This window comes from Chrysoperla carnea, chromosome 3, assembly GCF_905475395.1.
Source record: "Chrysoperla carnea chromosome 3, inChrCarn1.1, whole genome shotgun sequence".
Classification (NCBI taxonomy): domain Eukaryota; kingdom Metazoa; phylum Arthropoda; class Insecta; order Neuroptera; family Chrysopidae; genus Chrysoperla; species Chrysoperla carnea.
In genome coordinates, this window is record NC_058339.1 from 38,939,927 (window position 1) to 38,963,169 (window position 23,243).

Consider the following 23,243-nt stretch of genomic DNA (forward strand, 5'->3'; position numbering starts at 1 on the left):
ACCACTTTTTATTGGTTTATAATGAAATATAAATGATTACACCTGGCTTTGGTTCAGAATATAAAACTGAAGTAAAGGTGTATTGTATTGCAATAACGAAAGGATTAAAGAACATTCTGGAATGTTCTATGGATTTCTATCGAATTTTCTAGAATTTTCTCGAACATTCTGGAATGTTCTATGGATTTCTATCGAATTTTCTAGAACTTTCTCGAATATTCTGGAATGTTCCATGGGTTTCTATCGATCTTTCCCTTACTTTTCCGTACACACAGAGAGTGTAGACATAATATTGGGATCGGCCAAAAAAATCTTACTGTTCCGTACACACAGAGAGAATTAAAAAAAAAGTCTTTCATTTAACAATTTTGATATTTAAATGTGCAAAAACAACCCAGCGAAGCGGGTTTAACAGCTAGTAAAAATGTAAAACTAGACTTGATACCATGACAAATTTGAAAATGAAATTAAAATTGATTAAAAAACAAAGAAGTTATAAGCATTCAAAGATTGTTGCCCATCTCCTTTTAGCAAAACAAAGTTTTATATGTATCTGTATGGTGATATCGCTAACAATGATGTCACTAATCTATATCTTCCTCTTTTTTTAATTGGGAATTTTAAACGTTCATATTTTGCGTACTTCTAAAGATTTTCAAAAACTAACTTCGTTTGTGAAAGGATTAGAAAATCGAGTGTGATAAAACGTACCATTTCCTTCTTGAAACTTGAAATATAGCACAACTATGGAAGTTCAATTTATTACTCTACTTGGGCATATCATAGGTACTTTGTTCCTGTCAATATTTGAATTAAATTACTTTTTATGAAAACTGAAGAAAATTAATTAAAAAACTTTCCTACAAGCAACTTAGTACACTTACTAGTAATAAAGTATATTATAAAATTATACATTATCCAGATAATATATGTTAGTTTAAAAGACAAATTTAACAACTAATCAATATCGAACACATATAAAATACAGTACTTTAAAACGAGCTTTAATTAGAAACCAAGCACATGCACCTGTTACGAAGAAGAAATAATTTTCCATAATATATTCTTCATTATATAAGAGATGAAATCTATTATTTTAGTGATGGTGTGCTTCTGCTGCAGTTGTTCTGGTCCACTGAGAATCTGAAAGTTGTTCGTCTATCTTCTATAATGTACCTAGGTATACTGTGAGAAATATACTCTACCAAGGTCATTTTAACGTATTCTCCACTAGAACAAGCTCCTATAACCGTCATCAATACGTAACAAAACCATTTTAAAATAAATGAGAGAGGTATTCTTTTTATTTCTAAAATATTTGAAAATATTTAAAGACAAGTGAACTGAGCCTGAGCCTTTTTCCTCAGAACATTAAAAAAAGATCCGCTAGACGACATCACTAGGGGAGGTAAGAAACACAAGAAACAAGTGCACTTGTTGAAAATGAACTATAGTTGGTTTTATACTTGTGGGTAGTACACACTGAAAAAATAAGCTAGTGTAGCCGTAGCGTCATTTTCTCATAAATTGACAGTGAGACATTCAGGCTTCCGTACAACTGGGACTATACTGAATAATAATTTTTATATGATACTCATAATTCTTTCAACGATGATCATCATAAAAATATTTAATATTTTATCATATTTTATTTTACACTTATATTTCTTTTACTTTGAGAATAGAATAGTCAAGTAGGAAAATCAAGTCATTTAAAAATTCTATGCACACTTTTTCATGAGCGTTGATGTACACATCCTTTTAAAACATTAAAAAAGCGATAAGGAACAATTTTTTTTTTTGTTTTATCATTAAAATACTTGTATTAAAACTAACCTTAAAACTTAACGTAACATATCGAATGAATGAATTTTATACACACAAGAACTCTTAAAAACATTTTTGGTGATAAAATTACTTGAAAAAAGTTGAAGAGATTATTACAATGAGACGTTTTGTAATCTTTATAATGAGAAAAGTTAATTATATAATTATGTGTGTATGACGCACTGCAACGCAACGAATGGCGTCAAAGGTACTGAAGAAGAAAGAAAACGTATCATTATTTTAATCATAGAGTTATATAACTTATATTAAAGATAAATTCTTAGATAAAACTATAAACAAACACTTAAGAAACTTTATACCATAAACTTTGTTGTATTTATTTAACTGTTGATAATTTTAGATAAACTGTTTTGATTGTATCACTTTATTTAATTTTTGTTTAATTTGTAACTTCATTTGATGCAAAATGTAATACCTAACAGGCTAACCTATGACATTTTATTAATTGGTTATTATCTGTCTAACCTAGTTATTAGTATCGGATATCGATATTAAATTTATTATTATTCTATTAAGTATTAAAAATTAGTATAAGTATCTTATTCGTTGGAAGTCGATTACAACGTTTTCATTACAACGCCAATACAGTTGGGTGTAACTATTCATAAACCAATTCTATAAAATGACTGGCTCCATCCAGAGACTATCAAATATAAGACTATTAATAGTCTTATATAAAACTTACCAGGGGTGGAGGATGCAATCGATAGTGTACCATTTTTGAACACAAGGGCTAAAAACTTTAGAACCCACCAACTTCTCTATAGTTGCCAAACTCAAGCTAGCCAACTCGTAATTAAAACAATACAGAGTTATCAAAAAATTAAATAAGAAACGTTCAAGATAACAAAAATGAAATAGATAAAGAAAAATCCAATAGTTACATGTGATAATAAATTTTTTTTAAAATTTATTGACTGCTGCTGGATTCGAACTACCCATGCTTTAACTTGCCCAGCTATATGATGTTCAAAGAAATGACCATAATATACCATACAAATACAAATGTAAAATATTATGTGTGTGCGATGCGCGTGTATCCTTCCACAGTCAGTTAATTTCGCTATGCCTAGAAGTAAATTATATAAGACTATTAAATATAGTCAGATATAATAAGCTTATTAAAAGTCTGAGTCTGTAAAACTTCGAAGTGTATATAATTTGTCTTGGTGGATAAAGAACCTTATGCAAATTTTGCCAAATACTCCAAGCCTAAAGCCTTGAGAAATAGGGCTAGCCAGAATCATCATTCGGGAGGACACAAAGCTTCATGATCATAGTTTGTCAACTCCAACCTCGTAAAAAAACACCTTAATCGATAGGCTGATTTGCCATTCAGACGTGTTTCTTTCAATCGATTAGCACTTTCTGAATTTAGAGAAAATGAGAACTATTTTATTAATTTATTGCTTCCAAAAAAATATATATTTACGGGAACTCCGCCTTTTTGTTTTTTTCTCGATAGACGATCGTTTTAAATTATCCAAGAAACAGTCTGGCTAGAATTGACGTGTCGTTATTATTTAGTAAATAATAAACACTATTTGTTTATACTTAACATCGATTTGACCTTAAATGTGAAATGTCAAGCTTTTTTTTTATAAACTAAAGAAAAAAAAAGTTTATATTCAAGAAATAACTAATTCATAGATATTTTTAATACTGTCACGTACGATATGTATATAAAAATTCAAGGTAGGTGAACATAGTAGGTAAATTCAACATTTTTTATGCCGGCATTTACATTTTTACATCAAAGTAAAATATCTTCTAGAAATTCTAGTACTATAGAGTATATGTATCTATGATGATAATTTTTTTATTATAACTAAGTTTCTTCTGTATACTTATTACAGCTTTAGTTGCTTGCATACAGAAAAGCATGTTTTCTGAAGTATATAATAGATTTTTATAAAAATAATTATTCTGCGAAATTGTCTGTTTGTTTGTACCACAACACTTTAAAGGTTAATAACCCTACAACGAACCAACTGCACTTATTATTATCATTCGTATTGTAGCATCTTGTATTATTAAGACAATTAACAAAGTTAATTAGGCAGTTATTATTATTTTGTTTCAAAACATGAAGTAATTTTTGTCTCTTTGTTCGAAATATCAATCAACCAGTTTCTTATCAAGTTTGACTCAATCAACCAATAGGTGTTAATACAGCCCGGATGTTACATAAATCTTGCAAAAGCATGCGATCAAACCACTTTTTATGTATGATCTCCGACTACTCCTTTGTGAAACTGTTGTTGCTTCATAAGCATTCAATAAATCCTTATCTAAAGAAAACCGCTTTTCATTATGATGGCTCTTCATCAGCGGAGAGCGACATCAAAAACTTACGATGCAAGAGGCTGGAAGAAGAATGATTCAGTATAGTGAGCATTCGAAAAGGCTAATAGAATAATAATGTTCCTTCGTGGTGAGCACGAACAAGATACTATCAAACAGTTTCTGCTAACTTTTTACTTTTGTCTATCGTCTGCTAAAACTAAGTAAAATTTTTTTGAATCATTCTACGTATTTCTATTGGTTGGAATCTGTATTTTTAAAACTATACAAGTACACAAATAATTTATAAATAAAAATATTTACATTAAAATTGTGAATATAATAAAGGCAATTGTAAATAAATGTTCCCGTCATATGAACTAAAATATTTGAACTAATAAATTTTACGAATCGTCCACATAAAAACGTAAACATTCAAATACTCTGAAACACTACGGGAAATGGTAATATTTATATGAATATGCGATAAAAAGTCGAAATAAGTCGGTGAATTTTATCTGGTATAAGTACAGTGGAACCTCGTTAAAGGACTTCCATCCACACACAATCCTTATGATGAATGACCCACTAATTTTGGGTCATTATTTTCAGCTGCGATGTCAGTTTTTCGCCATCTATCACTTATATGCTTAATTCAGGGACCAGGACTCCACATTCTTGAAACCTATTAGAGATAGGTTGATTTTGATCAAAAATTTGAAAAGTATGACCCAAATTTAGTAGGAATGCATACTTTACTTATCAAAATTGGATAAAATTTGCATGTGATAGAGCAAAATTAAATTTTTTGGATTTTGATGACGTCATAAAGTATAAAAATTTGATTTTTTTCATAACACAGGCAAATTTTATCCGATCTTATTGGAATTTTTTTTGAAACCCACTAATTTTGGGTAGTTCTTTTCAGCTGCGATGTCAGTTTTTCGCTATCTATCACTTATATGCTTAATTCAGGGACCAGGACTCCACATTCTTGAAACCTATTAGAGATAGGTTGATTTTGATCAAAAATTTGAAAAGTATGACCCAAATTTTGTAGGAATACATACTTTACTTATCCAAATTGGATAAAATTTGGATGTGATATAGGAAAATTAAATTTTTTGGATTTTGATGACGTCATAAAGTATAAAAGTTTGATTTTTTTCATAACACAGGCAAATTTTATCCGATCTTATTGGAATTTTTTTTGAAACCCACTAATTTTGGGTAGTTCTTTTCAGCTGCGATGTCAGTTTTTCGCTATCTATCACTTATATGCTTAATTCAGGGACCAGGACTCCACATTCTTGAAACGTATTAGAGATAGGTTGATTTTGATCAAAAATTTGAAAAGTATGACCCAAATTTTGTAGGAATACATACTTTACTTATCAAAATTGGATAAAATTTGCATGTGATAGAGCAAAATTAAATTTTTTGGATTTTGATGACGTCATAAAGTATAAAAATTTGATTTTTTTCATAACACAGGCAAATTTTATCCGATCTTATTGGAATTTTTTTTGAAACCCACTAATTTTGGGTAGTTCTTTTCAGCTGCGATGTCAGTTTTTCGCTATCTATCACTTATATGCTTAATTCAGGGACCAGGACTCCACATTCTTGAAACGTATTAGAGATAGGTTGATTTTGATAAAAAATTGGAAAAGTATGACCCAAATTTTGTAGGAATACATACTTTACTTATCCAAATTGGATAAAATTTGGATGTGATATAGGAAAATTAAATTTTTTGGATTTTGATGACGTCATAAAGTATAAAAGTTTGATTTTTTTCATAACACAGGCAAATTTTATCCGATCTTATTGGAATTTTTTTTGAAACCCACTAATTTTGGGTAGTTCTTTTCAGCTGCGATGTCAGTTTTTCGCTATCTATCACTTATATGCTTAATTCAGGGACCAGGACTCCACATTCTTGAAACGTATTAGAGATAGGTTGATTTTGATCAAAAATTTGAAAAGTATGACCCAAATTTTGTAGGAATACATACTTTACTTATCCAAATTGGATAAAATTTGGATGTGATAGAGCAAAATTAAATTTTTTGGATTTTGATGACGTCATAAAGTATAAAAATTTGATTTTTTTCATAACACAGGCAAATTTTATCCGATCTTATTGGAATTTTTTTGAAACCCACTAATTTTGGGTAGTTCTTTTCAGCTGCGATGTCAGTTTTTCGCTATCTGACACTCATATGTTTAATTCCGGGACCAGGACTCCAAATTCTCAAAACTTATTAGAGCTAGGTTAATTTTGATCACAAATTTGAAAAGTATTACCCAAATTTAGTAGGATTACATACTTGGTTTATCAAAATTGCCAATATGGTACGTTTTGATACCTTTTAATGAACAGCGAATATATGAATAATAATTACAATTTTAATCCAATTTTGTTTGTGTTAGGTACCTACTCTTGTATTATTTACTTTATTTATTATCAACACAATTTGAGGGGGTTGGGGTGATTTTTTAATACAACTTAATCTGCTTTTAAGGTTAAGATCACGCGAGCATTATATTGTGTTAAATAGACACTCAAACGTCTCAATATTGTATTAAATAGAATAAATATAGGAGGTCTCACCTCTTGTAAGAAAGCCTAACTTAATTTATAATGGTTTTACTGTAATATTTTAATTTAGTGGTCGGATTCAGACGAATTAGAACATCTGGTGTGATCCATTTATATTTATAAATTATAAAATGTTTTATAAATAAAAAATTCAAATAATTTTATATGTCACAATTGTTGCATAATAAATTTTTGTTTATTATTATGCAAAATTCCATTCATTCGTAAAATTTTGTCTTTAAATTAAATCAAACATAAATTTGAATGTAATGAATTTTTACCTTTGTCGGTTTAATTTAGTTTTTAACTTTGTCACTCTACTAAGGTTATGAGGTTATCAAAATTTCACAATAAAAAGGAGGATTCAAATATTAAGAAATCATGAAACTTCTAAAACCAATTGATGAATTGATTGAGCTAAAGTAACCTTTGATATAAAATGTTAACCTAAACAATACTTTTTAAAAGCTTTTATTTTACGCAGTAAATAATAAATGTATATAAACATATTTTTTCGCTTAAGTGAATAACGCTCTGCGCTTATAACTTTGAGTTTATCATTTGATTATAATCTCATCAAGGTACGATATTTCTAATCCAAAATACAAATCTAAACTCAATAAATATAATAAAATTAATTTGAAATGGAATATGATATGTCTGATAGATATTATCAAATTGAATCAATTTAGACTTGGAATATGTCCCACCAAAGTATCGAACATAAAAACTTTTGATTGATTAATAAATATTTCTATTAAGAAAAGTAATTCAAAGATATAACCTTTGAATTTCTACGTAATAGTTTGTTTTTTAAATAATCTCTAGCAATAACATTATTATAAATTGATTGTGACTACACTGGTGAAAGAAATAAAAATAACTCTTTTGATTTCGTTTCTGTAACACAAACTTTTTACAATACTTTATAACACAAACTTTTTACAATACTTACAACATTAATGACGTTTTTTAATATCGTCTTTATGTGAAACAGGTCAAAAATAACTCATGACATAATAACGACATTATGATCACTACTAAAATTTTATATATATTTGAAATTATGATTTTTAATTACCAAGTTAATTTTACTTTTGAAATACACTTGAGAAGAACTATTATTCATAATAGTTTTATTTACATGACATCTAATATCAATTGGTTTTAGAAGTGTCATGATGAAGTAATACTAATAGGAGTTATTCGATAACGAAAATTACAACGAAAATTCCCTGTTTTCATATTTTAAGTAATTTAAAATGTTTTTCACATGCTTTTTTAAACTTTTACCAAGAAAGAGTTAAGCCTATCAAATTTTTTGTTGGTTTTGAGTGTTATGCAAATTTTTTCATAACAGTAATCAAACCGTTTTAAAAATACCGCGCGCTTTCAAAATATCAATAGTCACATTATTTTGAACACTGTTCAAGAATTTTTCAGTAATTTGAGACTAGTTTTACCGATTTTTGTTTCTAATCATCGACAAAAGTTGTTTATTTTTTTATAAGGAACATTTTTTACATTTTAACTTTTGTTCTATCTTTAATGGTTTACAAGATGGGTCCTATGGACCTAAGATTTAGTTGACCTATGTAATGTTGCTCATTTACGAACTCAGCTTGATATCTTTTTCGTTTTTAAGTTATCGTGTCCACGGACAGACGACCGAAAATAAACTAATTAGGTGATTTTATGAAAACCTGTACCAAAATTTTAGTTTAGAAATTTTTTAATATTCAATTAGATTTGCGATTGTAATGAAATCAAAATATGTAAATTGTCTCTTGTTGGTTCTTGAAAATTTAAAATTAACGAACGAAATTTCCGAAATTTTTTAATGAACGATTAATAGCCAATGCCATTTTACTACAATTAAAAAATAGCAAACAATTATTAATATCGTATTTCAATTCGATAAAGCTCAAGGATAAATTTTGGTTAAAGCTCCTAAATACCTTCTTCAAAGTAACATAAAACCCTTTGATTTATATGATCCTTCAAAGTAATTGTATTAAGAAATTTCCAAACCTACAAAATATCATGATGTAATAAAATTGGATTTAACATGTTTATAAAGGGTATAATACAGAGAATCTATTATTTATTTAGTTCTCATTTGGGGGTATCATCTATTCTATCCGATGTGTAATATTATGATACATAAACCACAGTTAAAATACACCACTGTAAATAATAATATAATCCTGAAAATCTCTAGTTTGAACTTGTTCGTAATAAAACCAAAACAATTCAAAAGAGTGTCATCATCTTCACTCTTAAAATGTCATATTTATTTTCATGGTCTTGTTAAACAAACTTATTGGTTCTTAGTATTTGTACTATGTGAAATAAATATTCGATAACGTTTAAAAAAATAATTATGGACAGTAAATAAATAATCATAGGTAATTATTTTTCAAATCATAATTAGTAAAAAATATTTATTTTAAAAACGTTATTTAGTGGTTTATTTACATTAAAGTTTGCAGAACTGCACTTTTGTTTTAGAATCGAGATTTGTTGATTCAACAGAATCAGAAACTAAAGTGTAAACTGTAAGTGTGAAAAAGTTATGTATGATGGACGAATTAACTAAAGGTAAAAATATTGATTAATTATTTTAAATATACAGATTTGTAATTGCAATCGATAAATTGACCATTAAAATTAATTTCTAGGATAGATGATTTGTAAAAAGCTTTTAGTGATTCTTCGAATAAATTGTCTATTTTAATTAGGTTTCTCAGGCTTATGCAAATTGATTCATAATTTATTACTTTTATTTCTCAAATTATAATCAACCATTTGATTATCAAAACCTTGAAAAGTTTTTGTGTTAAATTGAATCTTTAAAAGTAATAATAATTGTTATTAATAGAATAAAAGATGGTAACATTATGTCATTCGTAAGACTGATAAAAACGAAAATAATGTTATACCTAAAATTCCCAATTTAAGTTTATTTATTAATGGAGTAACATCATGCCAGAAAATGAATTGATGATTAGTAAAAAAGCTTTCTGCAAATCTAAAACATTTTGATTAAAATATGCGTATAATAAAAATAGAGTAATGTATGGCAATATTTTTATGTCAATAGTGTTTTGATAGTTAAGAATATCCTTAAATTAGGTAATTAAATATTCAGAGATAAATTGATTTTCTATTATAATGGAAATTTATATATGTTTACCTACCCCAATTATTATAAACAAATGCGCTACATTAAGTAGCATTTCAGTTGAATAATCTTGAGAGGGTATTTGAATTCTTCAATAATTAATTACATCGATTTTCTATTTAAGTGTCGAATAATTTTATTTATAACCATTTCTTTCGAATGAGACTAAAATTTATTTTTGATATTGTTACCGTGGAAATGTTGTATTCGAATCTATAGAACCGGTCAAGTGAGGGTTTGGACAATACAATATTATTTTTGGTTCGGCGTTCGACCATGTAGGTAGAACAGCCTGATACAAAGTGTTTTGGTTATTCAGCTTCAGTTTTCCAGCATACTCTACCTACCGGTTTTATTAAGTACCCACGTCTCCGATGATAAACAATTTTTTTAAATATTTGTCAAAGAATTTCAAAGATCAGAAAAGTGATATTTTGAACTGTTCAAAAATTTGAAAAAACATGTGAAAACAAACAATTGACTGAGTTAATTGTTGAAATACCGTATATAGACGGTGTTGATCACGAAATCGTTTGTAATTTATCGTCCTGTAAGTAAAGAAAGACAGTCACTTTTGGGTAGTCACACACATAACTGATATTCTCAAATACTATACATACTATAATGCTCAATTTGCGCCCTCAGAAGTTCTTTATTTTTTTATGAGGAACATTTTTTACATTTAAACTTTTGCTCTATCTCTAACGGTTTACAAGAGTGGCTTACGGACCCAAGATTCAACTGACCATGTTGCTCACTTACGAACTAATTTTTTACATCCTGAGCACGCTTTAATTTCAGCTTGATATCTCTTTTCGTTTTTGAATTACAGTGTTGACGGGCAGGCAAGTGGAAATGGACTAATTAGGTGATTTTATGAATACTTTTACCAAAATTTTGTTCATAGCATCAATATTTTTAAGAATTACAAAATTGGGACTAAACTTAATATACTTTGATATATTTCATTTATACATGGTATTAATAATTATTTGACATAAATTAATAAAAAATTTTAAAGTTTCTTATTTTTTTTATGATGTTAAAAATATATTTTCATAAAAAAAAACATCTTAAATGAAATGAAGAAATAACTGCTATTTTATCGGAGGTGATGGCTATCTTAATTTGAAATAAAACCTAATAGTTTTTATATTAGATACCAAACCCATTTATCAGATCCTTAGATTAGGAATATTCTAGCAATTCAAATAAAAACTAATATTAGAAAGTTTTTGACGCTTACAGCACCACACTATAAAAAACAGTAAAATTTGACAATAATAATAAATGTTTCTATCCGAATATATTTTTAAGATTTTTGTGCCGCGAAAATAATCAGCTGGATGAACTCAGCTCGTGGTAGGTCTATGCCTAGATGTAAACTGAACACTAGGTGTACACGAAGGTTTCATCACGTGGTTCGTAAGATCGGTACTTTTCGTTGAAGTAAATTTTAAAATAATAGAAAATTGTAACTAACTTTATAATTTTTTATATTGCAATTACAAATTTGTGGATAAAATAAAGATTCTCTAAAACTTAGCAATTATTTTTATAAATAGAAACTTCGGCTACGCCTCCACCCACTAAGTCAAATAAGAAAAGCTTTGGAAAATTACCAGAGGTTCCAGTTTTTAGACCAACCTTCGAAGAATTTGCAGATCCAATGAGCTATTTGAACAAAATACGTCGTGATGTTGAAAAAATAGGACTTTGTAAAATTATCCCACCATCAAATTGGCAACCTCCGTTTGCATTAGACATCGAAAAATTAAAATTTATACCACGTATTCAACGCTTAAATGAATTAGAAGCATCAACTCGTATTAAATTAAATTTTTTAAATAAACTGGCCACATTTTGGGAAATGCAAGGATCAAAGCTAAAAGTACCAATCGTTGAACAAAATCCTTTAGATTTATACGAGTTACGTAAACTTGTACTGAACAATGGGGGCTACTACATAGTAACTTCGACCAAAAAATGGGATTTTATTGCCTCAGAATTGGAATATCCTGCAGAAAAGTGTGGGCATGTTTTAAAGAGTCATTATAATAAAATCATTTGCCCATACGATATTTTTGAATCTCGTAAAGAGAGTCAAAAAAAGGATGAAACAAAAAAAGATGACAGTGGTTATGAAGAAAATTCATCAAAATTCGAAAATAAGGAAATTGAAATTGCTGATCAACAAGAACATCGAACTTTGTTTGAATCAAAACCAGGTAAATCTTGTAAAGAATTACAACGACTACAATTTCATGGTGCTGGCCCAAAAATGGCAGGTTTTATTCAACCATTTCAAAGTCGTAAGCGTAAATCTTTGTCTACAGAGGATCCACTATTTGAATACATTTGCAAATTTTGTAAGAAAAGAGATTACGATGAAGTCATGTTGTTATGTAACCAATGTGAGGCTAGTTATCACTTGTATTGTTTGAAACCGCCCCTGTTACATATACCAGAGGGGGAATGGTGTTGTATCGAGTGTACTGCTAATGCAATAGATAAAAATATGGAACCGTTTGGATTCTTACAAGCGGAACGTGAATATACTTTACAACAATTTGGCGAAAAGGCTGAAAAATTTAAATTCGAATATTTTAAAATGCCCATTCGTCAAATTTCTAGTGAAATGATTGAGCAGAAGTACTGGGATATAATGTCATCTATAGATAGCGAAGTGACTGTAGAATATGGAGCTGACCTGCATACTATAGATCACGGATCTGCATTTCCGACTAAAAAATCAATTAACTTGTGTGGGGAGGATGTTGACTACGCTAACAGTCCTTGGAATTTAAATAATATACCAATCATCGAAGGCTCCGTATTAAGTTATTTAACGGGAGATATTTCTGGTATAAAATTACCATGGATGTATGTAGGAATGTTATTTTCTACATTTTGTTGGCATAACGAAGATCATTGGACGTATTCAATTAATTATTTACATTGGGGTGAAGCAAAAACGTGGTATTGTGTACCCGGGGAATATGCGGATAAATTTGAGCAGACATTTATGTCAGTTGCTTCAGAATTGTTTGAGGAACAACCGGATTTGTTACACCAACTTGTAACTCAAATGAATCCACATATTTTAATTGAAGCCGGTGTCCCAGTTCATCGTATTGATCAGTATCCTGGTGAATTTGTGATAACGTTTCCACGTGCATATCATGCTGGATTTAATCAAGGTTATAATTTCGCTGAAGCTGTTAACTTCGCTCCGGCTGAATGGTTAAAAATGGGGCGGGAATGTATTCAGTATTATTCATATTATAGACGATTTTGTGTTTTTTCCCATGATGAACTTGTTTGTAAAATGGCGGAAAATGCAGATAAATTGAGTTTAACGATTGCTGCTGTTACGTATGAAGATTTGATAACTATGGTTAAGATTGAGAAAGAGTTTCGTAGACAATTATTGGTATGGGGTGTAAAAAAAGTTGAACGTGTATCATTTGAGGTTCTTGCAGATGAAAATCGTCAATGTTCGATTTGTAATACTACATGTTTTTTATCCGCAATAACATGTAAATGTAATTCAAAGAAATTAGCGTGTTTTCGACATTTTAAACTCCTTTGCGATTGCCCACCGGAGGATCATATTTTAAAATATCGTTACACTATGGATGAATTACCCCAATTATTACAGAATGTAAAATGTAAAGCAGAATCCTTTGATCGATGGGTTAATAGAGTTCGCGACATATTAGTTTATAAAAAATTATCAATTAGTTTTAACGATTTAAAAAATTTATATTTAGAAGCAATTTCAAAAAAATTTCCATTTTGTAAGTTATTAGACATACTCAAAAATACAATAGATGTAGCTGAAAAATGTATTAATTATATTGAAAAAATAGACACTTTATCAGGTCAAATAACTGTAACAGAATTAAAATCTGTATCGGATGAAGTAACTCGATTATGTTCGTTACAAGAAGTGGATATACTAAACAAACGCATATCAGAAGCAGAAAAATTCCAATATAATGCAACAGTACTATTATCAAAAAGATTGAATGAAAATGACCTTATTAATGAGCTTGAAAATTGTGTTAATTCGAGTACATCATTATCAGTTGATTTTAATATCATCACCCAATTAAAAGTTCGGTTACACAGTGTACAATGGTGCAACGAAATATGTAAACGAATTAATGCGGGCGAAAAAATGTCCATAAATAATTTACAATTTTATATTAAAACTGGTTCAAACTTGGAAAAAAATGAGTTAACATCCAAGATCGTTGAAGATTTGAAATCTTTTCTCTCTCGAAGCATGGATTGGGAACAACGAGTTAAAGTGTGTTTAAAATCAAAAACTTCTTTTCAGAATTTGTCCCAGGAAATGAAACTTTTATTAAAGGATATGCAACAAATTCCTGTAGAATTACCATCGCAGTGTGTTCTTCAAGATACACATAAAATGGTGATGGATTGGTTTAAATTAGCCTCAAATGCTATTCAGTTTTGTACAGCTTTCAATTATAAGAAATTCAATTTTCTCAGTTTGGAAACGATTGTAAAACAAGGAAAAAAATTGCCGGTTAAATTCACAGAAATGGAAAATTTTGAAAAAGATTACAAAGAAGCATGTGATTGGAAAAAACGAGTTCTTAATTTGTTTGCAAAAGATTCTACAATGTCAGTAAATCAGCTGGCTGATTTAATATGCCCACGATGTTTTGTATTGCCCTTGTTAATTTCAGGTGAACCGAAAACTGTAACAGCAAGTAATATTGTATATTCATACAATAGGGCACAACTAATGGAAATTGAAAAGATGAAAAAGACTGAAAAGGAAAATATGAAAAATATTTCTAATAGCTTGCAGGCATTGAAATTTTGTACATGTAATCGTTCCAAATTTGGCAAAATGATACAGTGTGATTTATGTAAAAATTTATATCACATAACTTGTGTTAAAAATTTTACAAAACCGTACTATTTATGTTCTAATTGTAAACGAACTAAACGACCCACAATAGCTTCAGTAGAAGCGCTACTAAATGATTTACAAAAAATTGCTGTCCATTTAGATGAAGGTGATATGTTGGAATGTTTTATGAGACGTGTCTATCAATGGAAGAAACAAGTTGAATATTTTACTGAAAAATTTAATGATTTACGTAATTCAGACTATACTACATGTTCGTCATTCTTATCAAATACATTGCGCGAAGGTGAATTACTTGAAGTTAGCGATGTTCACGATGATATTCTGAGAATTCGCGAATTATTAAAAGCTTTCCAGCCAATGCAAAATTTGTATAATTTTGACAACGAAGTAATTGATTTAACTATCGATGATGAAGATAAAGATGTCAGTAATAGTTCTGGTATTGAAAATGTGGAAATAGATAAAATGCCGGTATCAATAGAATATGTGGGTCCGCATATGAAATGTAGGGCAAAAAAATGTTTAAAGCCCAGAGATGAGTATGTGGATTGGGTACAATGTGAAGGTAGATGTTTACAATGGTATCATTTATTATGTTTAGGTTTAGTTAGCCAAGATTTAAAGCCCGATGTAGAGTATATTTGTCCGCAATGTATTTGTAAAAGGCGTTTAACTTTCTAAGGAAACATCTACAATTTAATTTTTTGAAGATCTAGATGGGAATAAAGGAATGTATTTATTAAAGTTTACCGCAAGAAATTAATTCTTTAAATTAGTTAATTTATATTTAAATAAAACTTACATAAAAGTAAATCTTCCTGTTTTTACTAAGGCTACGCTTACAAAATCTTCAAAATTATACAATTATACCGTCCTAAAAAACATGTAAAGCTTTCAGTCCATTACGTATTCTTAGTTTACCTAAACAAATTAAAATAATAATAAACTTTATTGAGATTTAAACGATTGAGAAAGATTTATTGGGATTGAGAACGACCTAAAATTTGTAGAAAAAGTTTAAAATATAAAAATCTATGTAAGTCTTAAGTGTCTGAAAAAAAAATTTTAAACAAAGGTTGTTCTTTCCGTGAATAGTAATTTTGTATAATTCATATAATTTTGTAGGTCTGGTTGGAATAAATGTAAATGAAATGAAGTAACAAATATTTTTGAGTATAATTTTTGTATGATTTTAAAGGAATTGAATCTGGAATTATAAAATTTTTTATTATTGAAAGTCTGAAAATGATATTATTGAAAATCTGAGATTTTATGGATCTAAAATTGTAATGAATCGGAATTTCATGATGTCAAAAATGCAGTTATATTGATTTAAAAAAGTTAGTAGGTAACTTATCAGCTGGATAGGATATGAAAAAATCCTCTTCTTTCGTTGTCATCTTTGTCCTAGAAGAAGATAAACATGTTAAATTTGAGTTTAAGCTAACCTTCGAATCCAACAAAACGATGATTATTTATAAAACGATGCACTTTTGGATATAATTGATTCCTAATATGAAATTTTTGATTATTATTTATTACCTACTAATTGACAACTTGAGATTTAAATTAACATTTCGAAATTGATTTGTTGGAATATCGAACAGTAATTTTATAGACTACTTCTACTTATATGTAATAAGAATACTACATATTTAATGATACAATTTGAATTTATTTACTCTTTTTTCGAATCTTTGCATTCGATTATATACTATTATCACGTATATTTGACTTCTTTAAGGTTGATCTGATATTAAAAATGCATAGATAAAAATCTTAATTTTTGATATGTTATTATTTTATAACTACGTATAAAATAATTTTTTGAAAAAAATCGAACCAACGATTTTTATAATGTTGCTTAAAACCTTCCACCTTCATTTTATTATTAGTTGCAGGGTACTGTCCAATCAACCTTAAAAAAAAGTTCGTATCGATAAAATAAATTAAACATTTAGGCTGTTATAAGGTGCAATGAAAATTACGTTGTACAAAAGATATTTAAAAAACTTTTTATTTATGGAATTTGTTGATTTTGAATAAGAAATAACGAAAGGGACTAAATAATAGCAAAATAGAATTGAAATTATACCCGATTTTGAGAACATGTCTGGAAAAGTTTTGTATTGATTTTTTATGAAATGAAAAAGTACTGTAAAAACTGCCTAAATAAATAAATGTACTTTAAAGCTTAGTTTTGTTTTCGATTTTTTTTCTGAAATTTGTTTTGAATAATCAAAACGTGGTTTATTTTGTAATATAGTTTTGTTAATTAAAGTTTGCCCTTTCGGAAATAAATCTGTTCTGGAACACTACTCAAAAGATAGTAAAACTATCTCTGAAAAATTCAGAAAATATTAAATAAATTATTAATCAATCATTTAATGACAGAAAATGGTAATAGATTGAGATTCTTTTAGAAGAAATATTCTGAGTTACTACTACTTTGTTAGTAATTTTCTAAAATTTTTTAGTAACTCGGAATATTTCTTCCGAAAAGAATCTCAATCTATTACCATCTTCTGTCATTAAATGATTGATTAATAATTCATTCAATGTTTTCAGAATTTTTTTGACTTTTTCAGAGATAGTTTTATTTCCACAAGGGAGAAGTGATTTGTTTCCACAAGGGTGTAATCAAAATAGAAATTAAAATTTTGTAATGTACATGAGAAATTTGATTTATTCAATGTTTAATTTAAAGTGTTATTTTTATTATCTGTTAATAATTTTTTTAGAATGAGAATTGTTTTTTTTTTTGTTTTGTTAATTTTGTGTAATTTTGATTTAAAATAAAGCGTTATTAAAACGTCATTTATTGAATTTTAACTTGCAAGATCGTCTAAAATTACAGGATTTTTAAGGGATATATCGTGCCTAACTATTGGGTTATATACATTTTCTAAAGAGGGAGTAAGGATTGATAAGGCTAAAATTAATCTTAATGACTTAAATAAATAATAATGTTTTGTGAACACAACAATTACAATCCGAAATTGAAATAGCCAAAACTGAAAAACTTTGAATCACTCCAATTTGGCTTTAATCCTTAAATGAATTCTTAACTGAAATTCTAAAACGAAGAATTTGAGCAACCAAAACTTTCAAATTAGTTAAAACTTAGGTCCTTAACGAATAATTAATTCACTTTGCAAGATTTTATTTTATGTAAATCTAATTGTATTTTATTTTGTTTACAGTATATTGGTACGTTAGACGTTCCTCGTCCAACAAGTCGTGTAGAAATTGTAGCCGCAATGAGAAGAATTCGAGTAAGTTTTTATTTACTTATTTAATGATAGATGTAAAAACCTAAAGTTTTTATTTTTTTGTTTTTATTACAGTATGAGTTTAAGGCAAAAGGTATAAAAAAGAAAAAAGTAACAATAGAAATATCAATAGAAGGCGTAAAGGTTATGCTAAGAAAAAAGAAAAAGGTATGTACTTCTGTTTGAATGAAACTGAAATATATTTGTAATGTGTATTCTAATTGTATATATAAAAAAAATTATTTATAGAAAAAAGAATGGTTAGACGGTGGTCCAAGTCGAGCAATACTCTTCACGCATCCCATCTACCGAATATTCTACGTATCACACGATTCACAGGATATGAAGATTTTCAGTTACATAGCACGGGATGCCGCTACTAATGTGTTCAAATGTTATGTTTTCAAAGCAATTAAAAAGGTATGTTTGCGTTTTCATATTTTGTTTTTTAAATTCTTGAATTATGAGTTTCTATTTTCATATAAAAAATATTCGATCGAAATGTTTTTCGATTATTTTATTTAAATAAAAAATGTCATATAAATATTCAAGTATTTTATTCAATTGAAATTTTTGGAATCAACACAAAAAATTTGGTGGACACTCCGCACAACATCTATATTCAAATTAAAAATGTACAAAGTATGTGTGGCAATTTTATAATGGATTAAAAATAATGTTTATACGTTTTATACGTTAGAATCGAACTAATACTGTTCGACGAGAGGAAATTAAAACAACACAAAACAAATGAGTTTCTTATTGATACGAGAGCTAGAAACGTTTCCGAGATCTTATTTTAGAATGGCTGAATTTCGAGTGGTAAATTGCGTCTTGCATCTGATAGACGTTACATCAAGTAACGATAAATTCGCGCTAGTAAAACCATCTAATTTCTGTCTGGCAAATTAAAATAACATAATTTTTTTCGTAAACACCACTGTTCTCCGTAACATTATAGAGTAAAGTATATACAGGTGCCTATTCTTTATAATACGTTACGTATTTTATGTATGTGTTTGTTTGTTTATCTTCCTTTAATTATATAGCGTAAAAAAACAAATGAATGCGTAATCAACAATGTTTATACATAGGTTAGGTTATATTGGCTGTCCACGAAGGACACACTCAGGCTATAGAGCCCATTGTGATACCATATTTGTGTTTTACCACTTTTCCGCTGATAATTTCACTTATCAGTTCCTCAATTTCAGAGGCTGAGTGCACCTCCTTCATGCATACCAACTGAGCTAATAGGGCGACATACATGGTATTTCAATAATTAACTCAGTCAATTGTTTGTTTTCACTTGTTTATTATTAAAGCTTGTTACCGTAAGCTTTAGTTCTTGGACGTCGATTACATCAACATCTATATTACATATTATATATAGAGGTAAAAAGAGCACATATATTTGATAAGTATGACGTCAAATATGAAATTCACATGATTTAGGAAAAGGTTTCTGTTTCATGTAAAAGTCGAATAAATAACTGATGACATTAGTTTTGTTAGATGACCTTCTGTTTAGATTATGACGTTGCTAGTTTTGTTTCGAATAACATTTATATACGTAACGACTTTAGAATATATAACAACGTTTGAACACTTTAAATATCATTAAATTATATTATTCAGACAATCAATCATTAAAATTTTTTTTATTTATAAAAATTTCCAACATATAATATTCAGCTATTTTTGGATAAGAATTTGCGCGAAACTATTTTTATTACATTATTTGTTATTTAAATTAATATACAGTGCAAGTATTTTTCAGAAAAAAGGAATCAGTATCAGAATAATAACTGTAGAAGATTTAAGATTTAAATTTTAGGAACAATATGATTTTTTATGAGGTCTGGCTCAAAATGTTCTTATGAGTGTGCAGAACAAAGTCATATTCATTAGCAGTATTGATTAGCCGGCGCCGCATTCGCCCCTTTGTAGCCTATCAATCATAGGTCGAGGGTACTTAATCGTAAATTCCCTAAATTAAGCGAAATAATCTCTATGTTGGCAACACATAAATGGAACGCAGTTTATTCGATCCAAGCACTGCATGCAGTTCATTTTACCGGGAATCATAGAGAAACACATTGTCTACCTCTTTATACCTCTAACAGTTGGTAGTGGGGAGAGGAGTTTTTCCAAGCTGAAGCTGATAAAAACCTATCTTCGATCAACAATATTTCAATCTAAATTGACAAACTTTGCAACTTTGTCAATTAAAAACGAAATTGCTGAAATCATCGACTTCGATAACCTTATAAAAGAGTTCTATACTTGAGTTATTTTACCGAGGCCAACTTTTTGAACTTTAAAGTGTGTTTTCGAGCCTAATAGTACAATTTAATTGATTCGAATTTATATCTTTGCTAAATATAAGTCATTTTAAATCAGAATTAAAAGATCGAACAACTTAAATTAAACTGAATGCTTTAAAAACTTACGTTTTAGCAAAATACGAGCGGATTCTTTCATTTTCCTTTATTTATAACATCTTTAACTGTACTATCGGTAAAATAACTCAAGTATTATATGATGAATAACATAAACAAACGTTAAATAAAATTTATTACACGCTTTTTGTAGGCTTAATCCGCTACTGAATTCCACTTTAATTGAATCCGTCATCTATGTTCCGAAAAACCTGTATACACTGTAATAAATATGCTACCTATATTATGTTTTGTAATTTTGCTCCGTTAAATAAATTTAATTAATACAAATATAAAAAGATGATAGCACTTAAAATAATTATTTCAATTATTGAATACAGTAAGTACTAATTCCTTTTAAATACTACAAATTTTTAAATTTCTTTAAAACTACTGAACATGCAATTTATCGTAAAGGTAACGCATACGATAACAAATATCGTCCATTGCTTTATTTTCGTTTTTCGATTTCGAAATGGTTTTTTCTACTTCTAATAGAAAACTACATGTTGAAGCTAGTTACAATTTTTTTAACACTATGAAGCCAATAAACGAAATGATTTTCACAACAGATAAGGATAGATAGATGACAGATTAAGTGCCATCTAAGAACACAATAGATAAGCTTATACAGGGTGTCCCGTGACTCGATGGACATAGCTTAAAAGCCATATTCTTTGGACAATTTTAAGTCGAAAATGCTTTATATTCTTTTGTCCAAAACCCAATAGTTAAGGAGTTAATTTAATGGCTACGTTTTCAAATAAAAAATATGCTGATATTAACTTTATTTACGGATATTGTGGCGGAAATGTAGCTCGTCAGTGCGGTAATATCAGCGGCGGTTTTCTGATCGAAGAATTCTTAATAAACAAGTGTTCTTGTATATGCATGGTCATTTGGTAGAAAAAAAACAGTTTTCTTAAAGCTAATGCAGAACGTCCCGTGCAGCAAGAACTTTCCGACAAAGAAGCTATCCTTAACATGGTCAAAATAGTAGTGTACGAAGAAAAATTTTTAAGTAATAAAACATTAAAGTACTTTACTCAACAAAACGTCTGTACTTTATTGGTTAAATTCAATAGTTCCCAATACTCTTACTATTGCGTTTTGGACAAAAAGGATATAAGGCACTTTGACTTAAAATTATCTAAAGAATACGCTTTCAAGCTCGAGTCCATCGAGTCACAGGACATCCTATGTATAATCGAAATTACAGTTTTCTATAGTGAGTGTATCATGACTATATATTATTTGTTTACATTATTTATAAATTATTATATTTGTTATTACCGAAGAAATATAACTTTTCACACGCATACTTTTGTTTCTCAGATTGTGCTGTATAATCATAAATCAATTGGATTAATGAAACTAGTTCGAAATTTTCGAATAAACAAAGCAATAAACTAACGCCCAAACGTTACGTTAATACTTGCGTAGAAGATTAAAAATGTATAAAAATATTTATTAATTTTAAAAATTAGTAGACAGTAAATTTGTGTGTCTGTTATCTAATTTTATGTTAGTGATTTTAATAAAAAATTCAAATCTTGTTATACTACACAATAAATCTTCACACCCTTTTTGTTCCGTAAACATAATTTTATAAATTGTTAAAAATTTTTCATTTTTCATGTGAAGTTCTTTGAACTGTTCTGTTCATCTCCCACATGATATAACTGCCAGATGTAGCATAGTTTTTTCTTCATCACATAGGTAATACGTTCAACAGATGTGTGGTCGATTTTTCTGAACAGTTATTAATTATTCTTTGTTTGAGGCAAGGTTTGCTTGGAATTTCAGACACTATGTTTGTTTAAAATGTATTGTTTTTCTAAAAATTATCAGATGATAACGCGAGAAAACCTCATTATCCTGAAATACTCTGACTGAGGAAATTCATGGCAAAAGGAATTAAGTATTTTTTTCTTTTCGAAAGTATATTTTCTCTTTTCGAGAATGTTTTCCCATCTATCTTGGGTGTTACAAAAAATTCAGTAAATTTTTGTCGGTTTTGAAGAATAGCTACTGGTAATCTTTGTCCGAAAAAATTACCTTTAAAAAGTGTAATTAGGACCCTCATAAAAGACTTTTGATGATATCTGAAAAATTACTAAATCGTTAATGGATCTGATTTATTATTTTTTTTGTTTGTTTGCTAATTTTTTGTTTTTTTAAATTCCGAGATAATAGCGCCTAAACGGATGAACAGATTTGAATTTTTTTTATTTCGTTTGAAAGGTAATTTATCAAGGTAATTTGTTCCGTACCCGGAACAACTAAAAAAAGGCGATGGTTCTCAAAATTGGTACAGTTTGGAGAAGGCTTTAAGGAAAAGTAATTTAATGGATAGTGTACTTAAATGCGTTACAAGTGCGAGTTTTGGGTTCTGCACCCGAAAAATTTATCGAATTTTTTTTCAATTTTTTATATTTCACTAGTTTTCAGGGGGATTTTCTTTAGAATGTTTCCAAAAATCGGGAATAATTTTTTCGTTTCCGATTTCATTTAAACACATTTTCTGGAGGAATTTTTTCAAAAAAAAAAAAAACAAAAACAAAAAAACAACAACAACAAAAAACAAATAAAAATCGAGTCTCGATAATTGGACGAAATTTCTCGAACGTTCAATATTGGCATTCATGTATTATGGTCTTCCACATGATCTTTTACTTATACACTGGGTTATTTTCTT

General features: G+C 28.5%; 1 protein-coding gene across 6 annotated transcripts in view; it reads left to right on the forward strand.

Moving 5' to 3' along the window:
• The window catches only part of LOC123295446 (lysine-specific demethylase lid-like), a 110,665-nt gene that overhangs the window by 43,806 nt on the left and 43,616 nt on the right, over positions 1-23,243 (forward strand). Inside the window, exons 1-4 of one of the 6 annotated variants that reach the window (XM_044876803.1) lie at positions 9,011-9,144; positions 9,229-9,337; positions 11,486-15,259; positions 15,293-15,578. In XM_044876803.1, the coding sequence (XP_044732738.1) occupies positions 9,316-9,337; positions 11,486-15,259; positions 15,293-15,513 (4,017 nt within the window). In that variant the 5' untranslated portion in view covers positions 9,011-9,144; positions 9,229-9,315 and the 3' untranslated portion in view covers positions 15,514-15,578. Of the gene's footprint in view, positions 1-9,002; positions 9,145-9,221; positions 9,338-11,485; positions 15,579-18,035; positions 18,108-18,179; positions 18,273-18,353; positions 18,525-23,243 lie in introns of those variants that run through there. The other 5 variants (XM_044876806.1, XM_044876805.1, XM_044876801.1 and 2 more) reach the window with 5 other exon arrangements.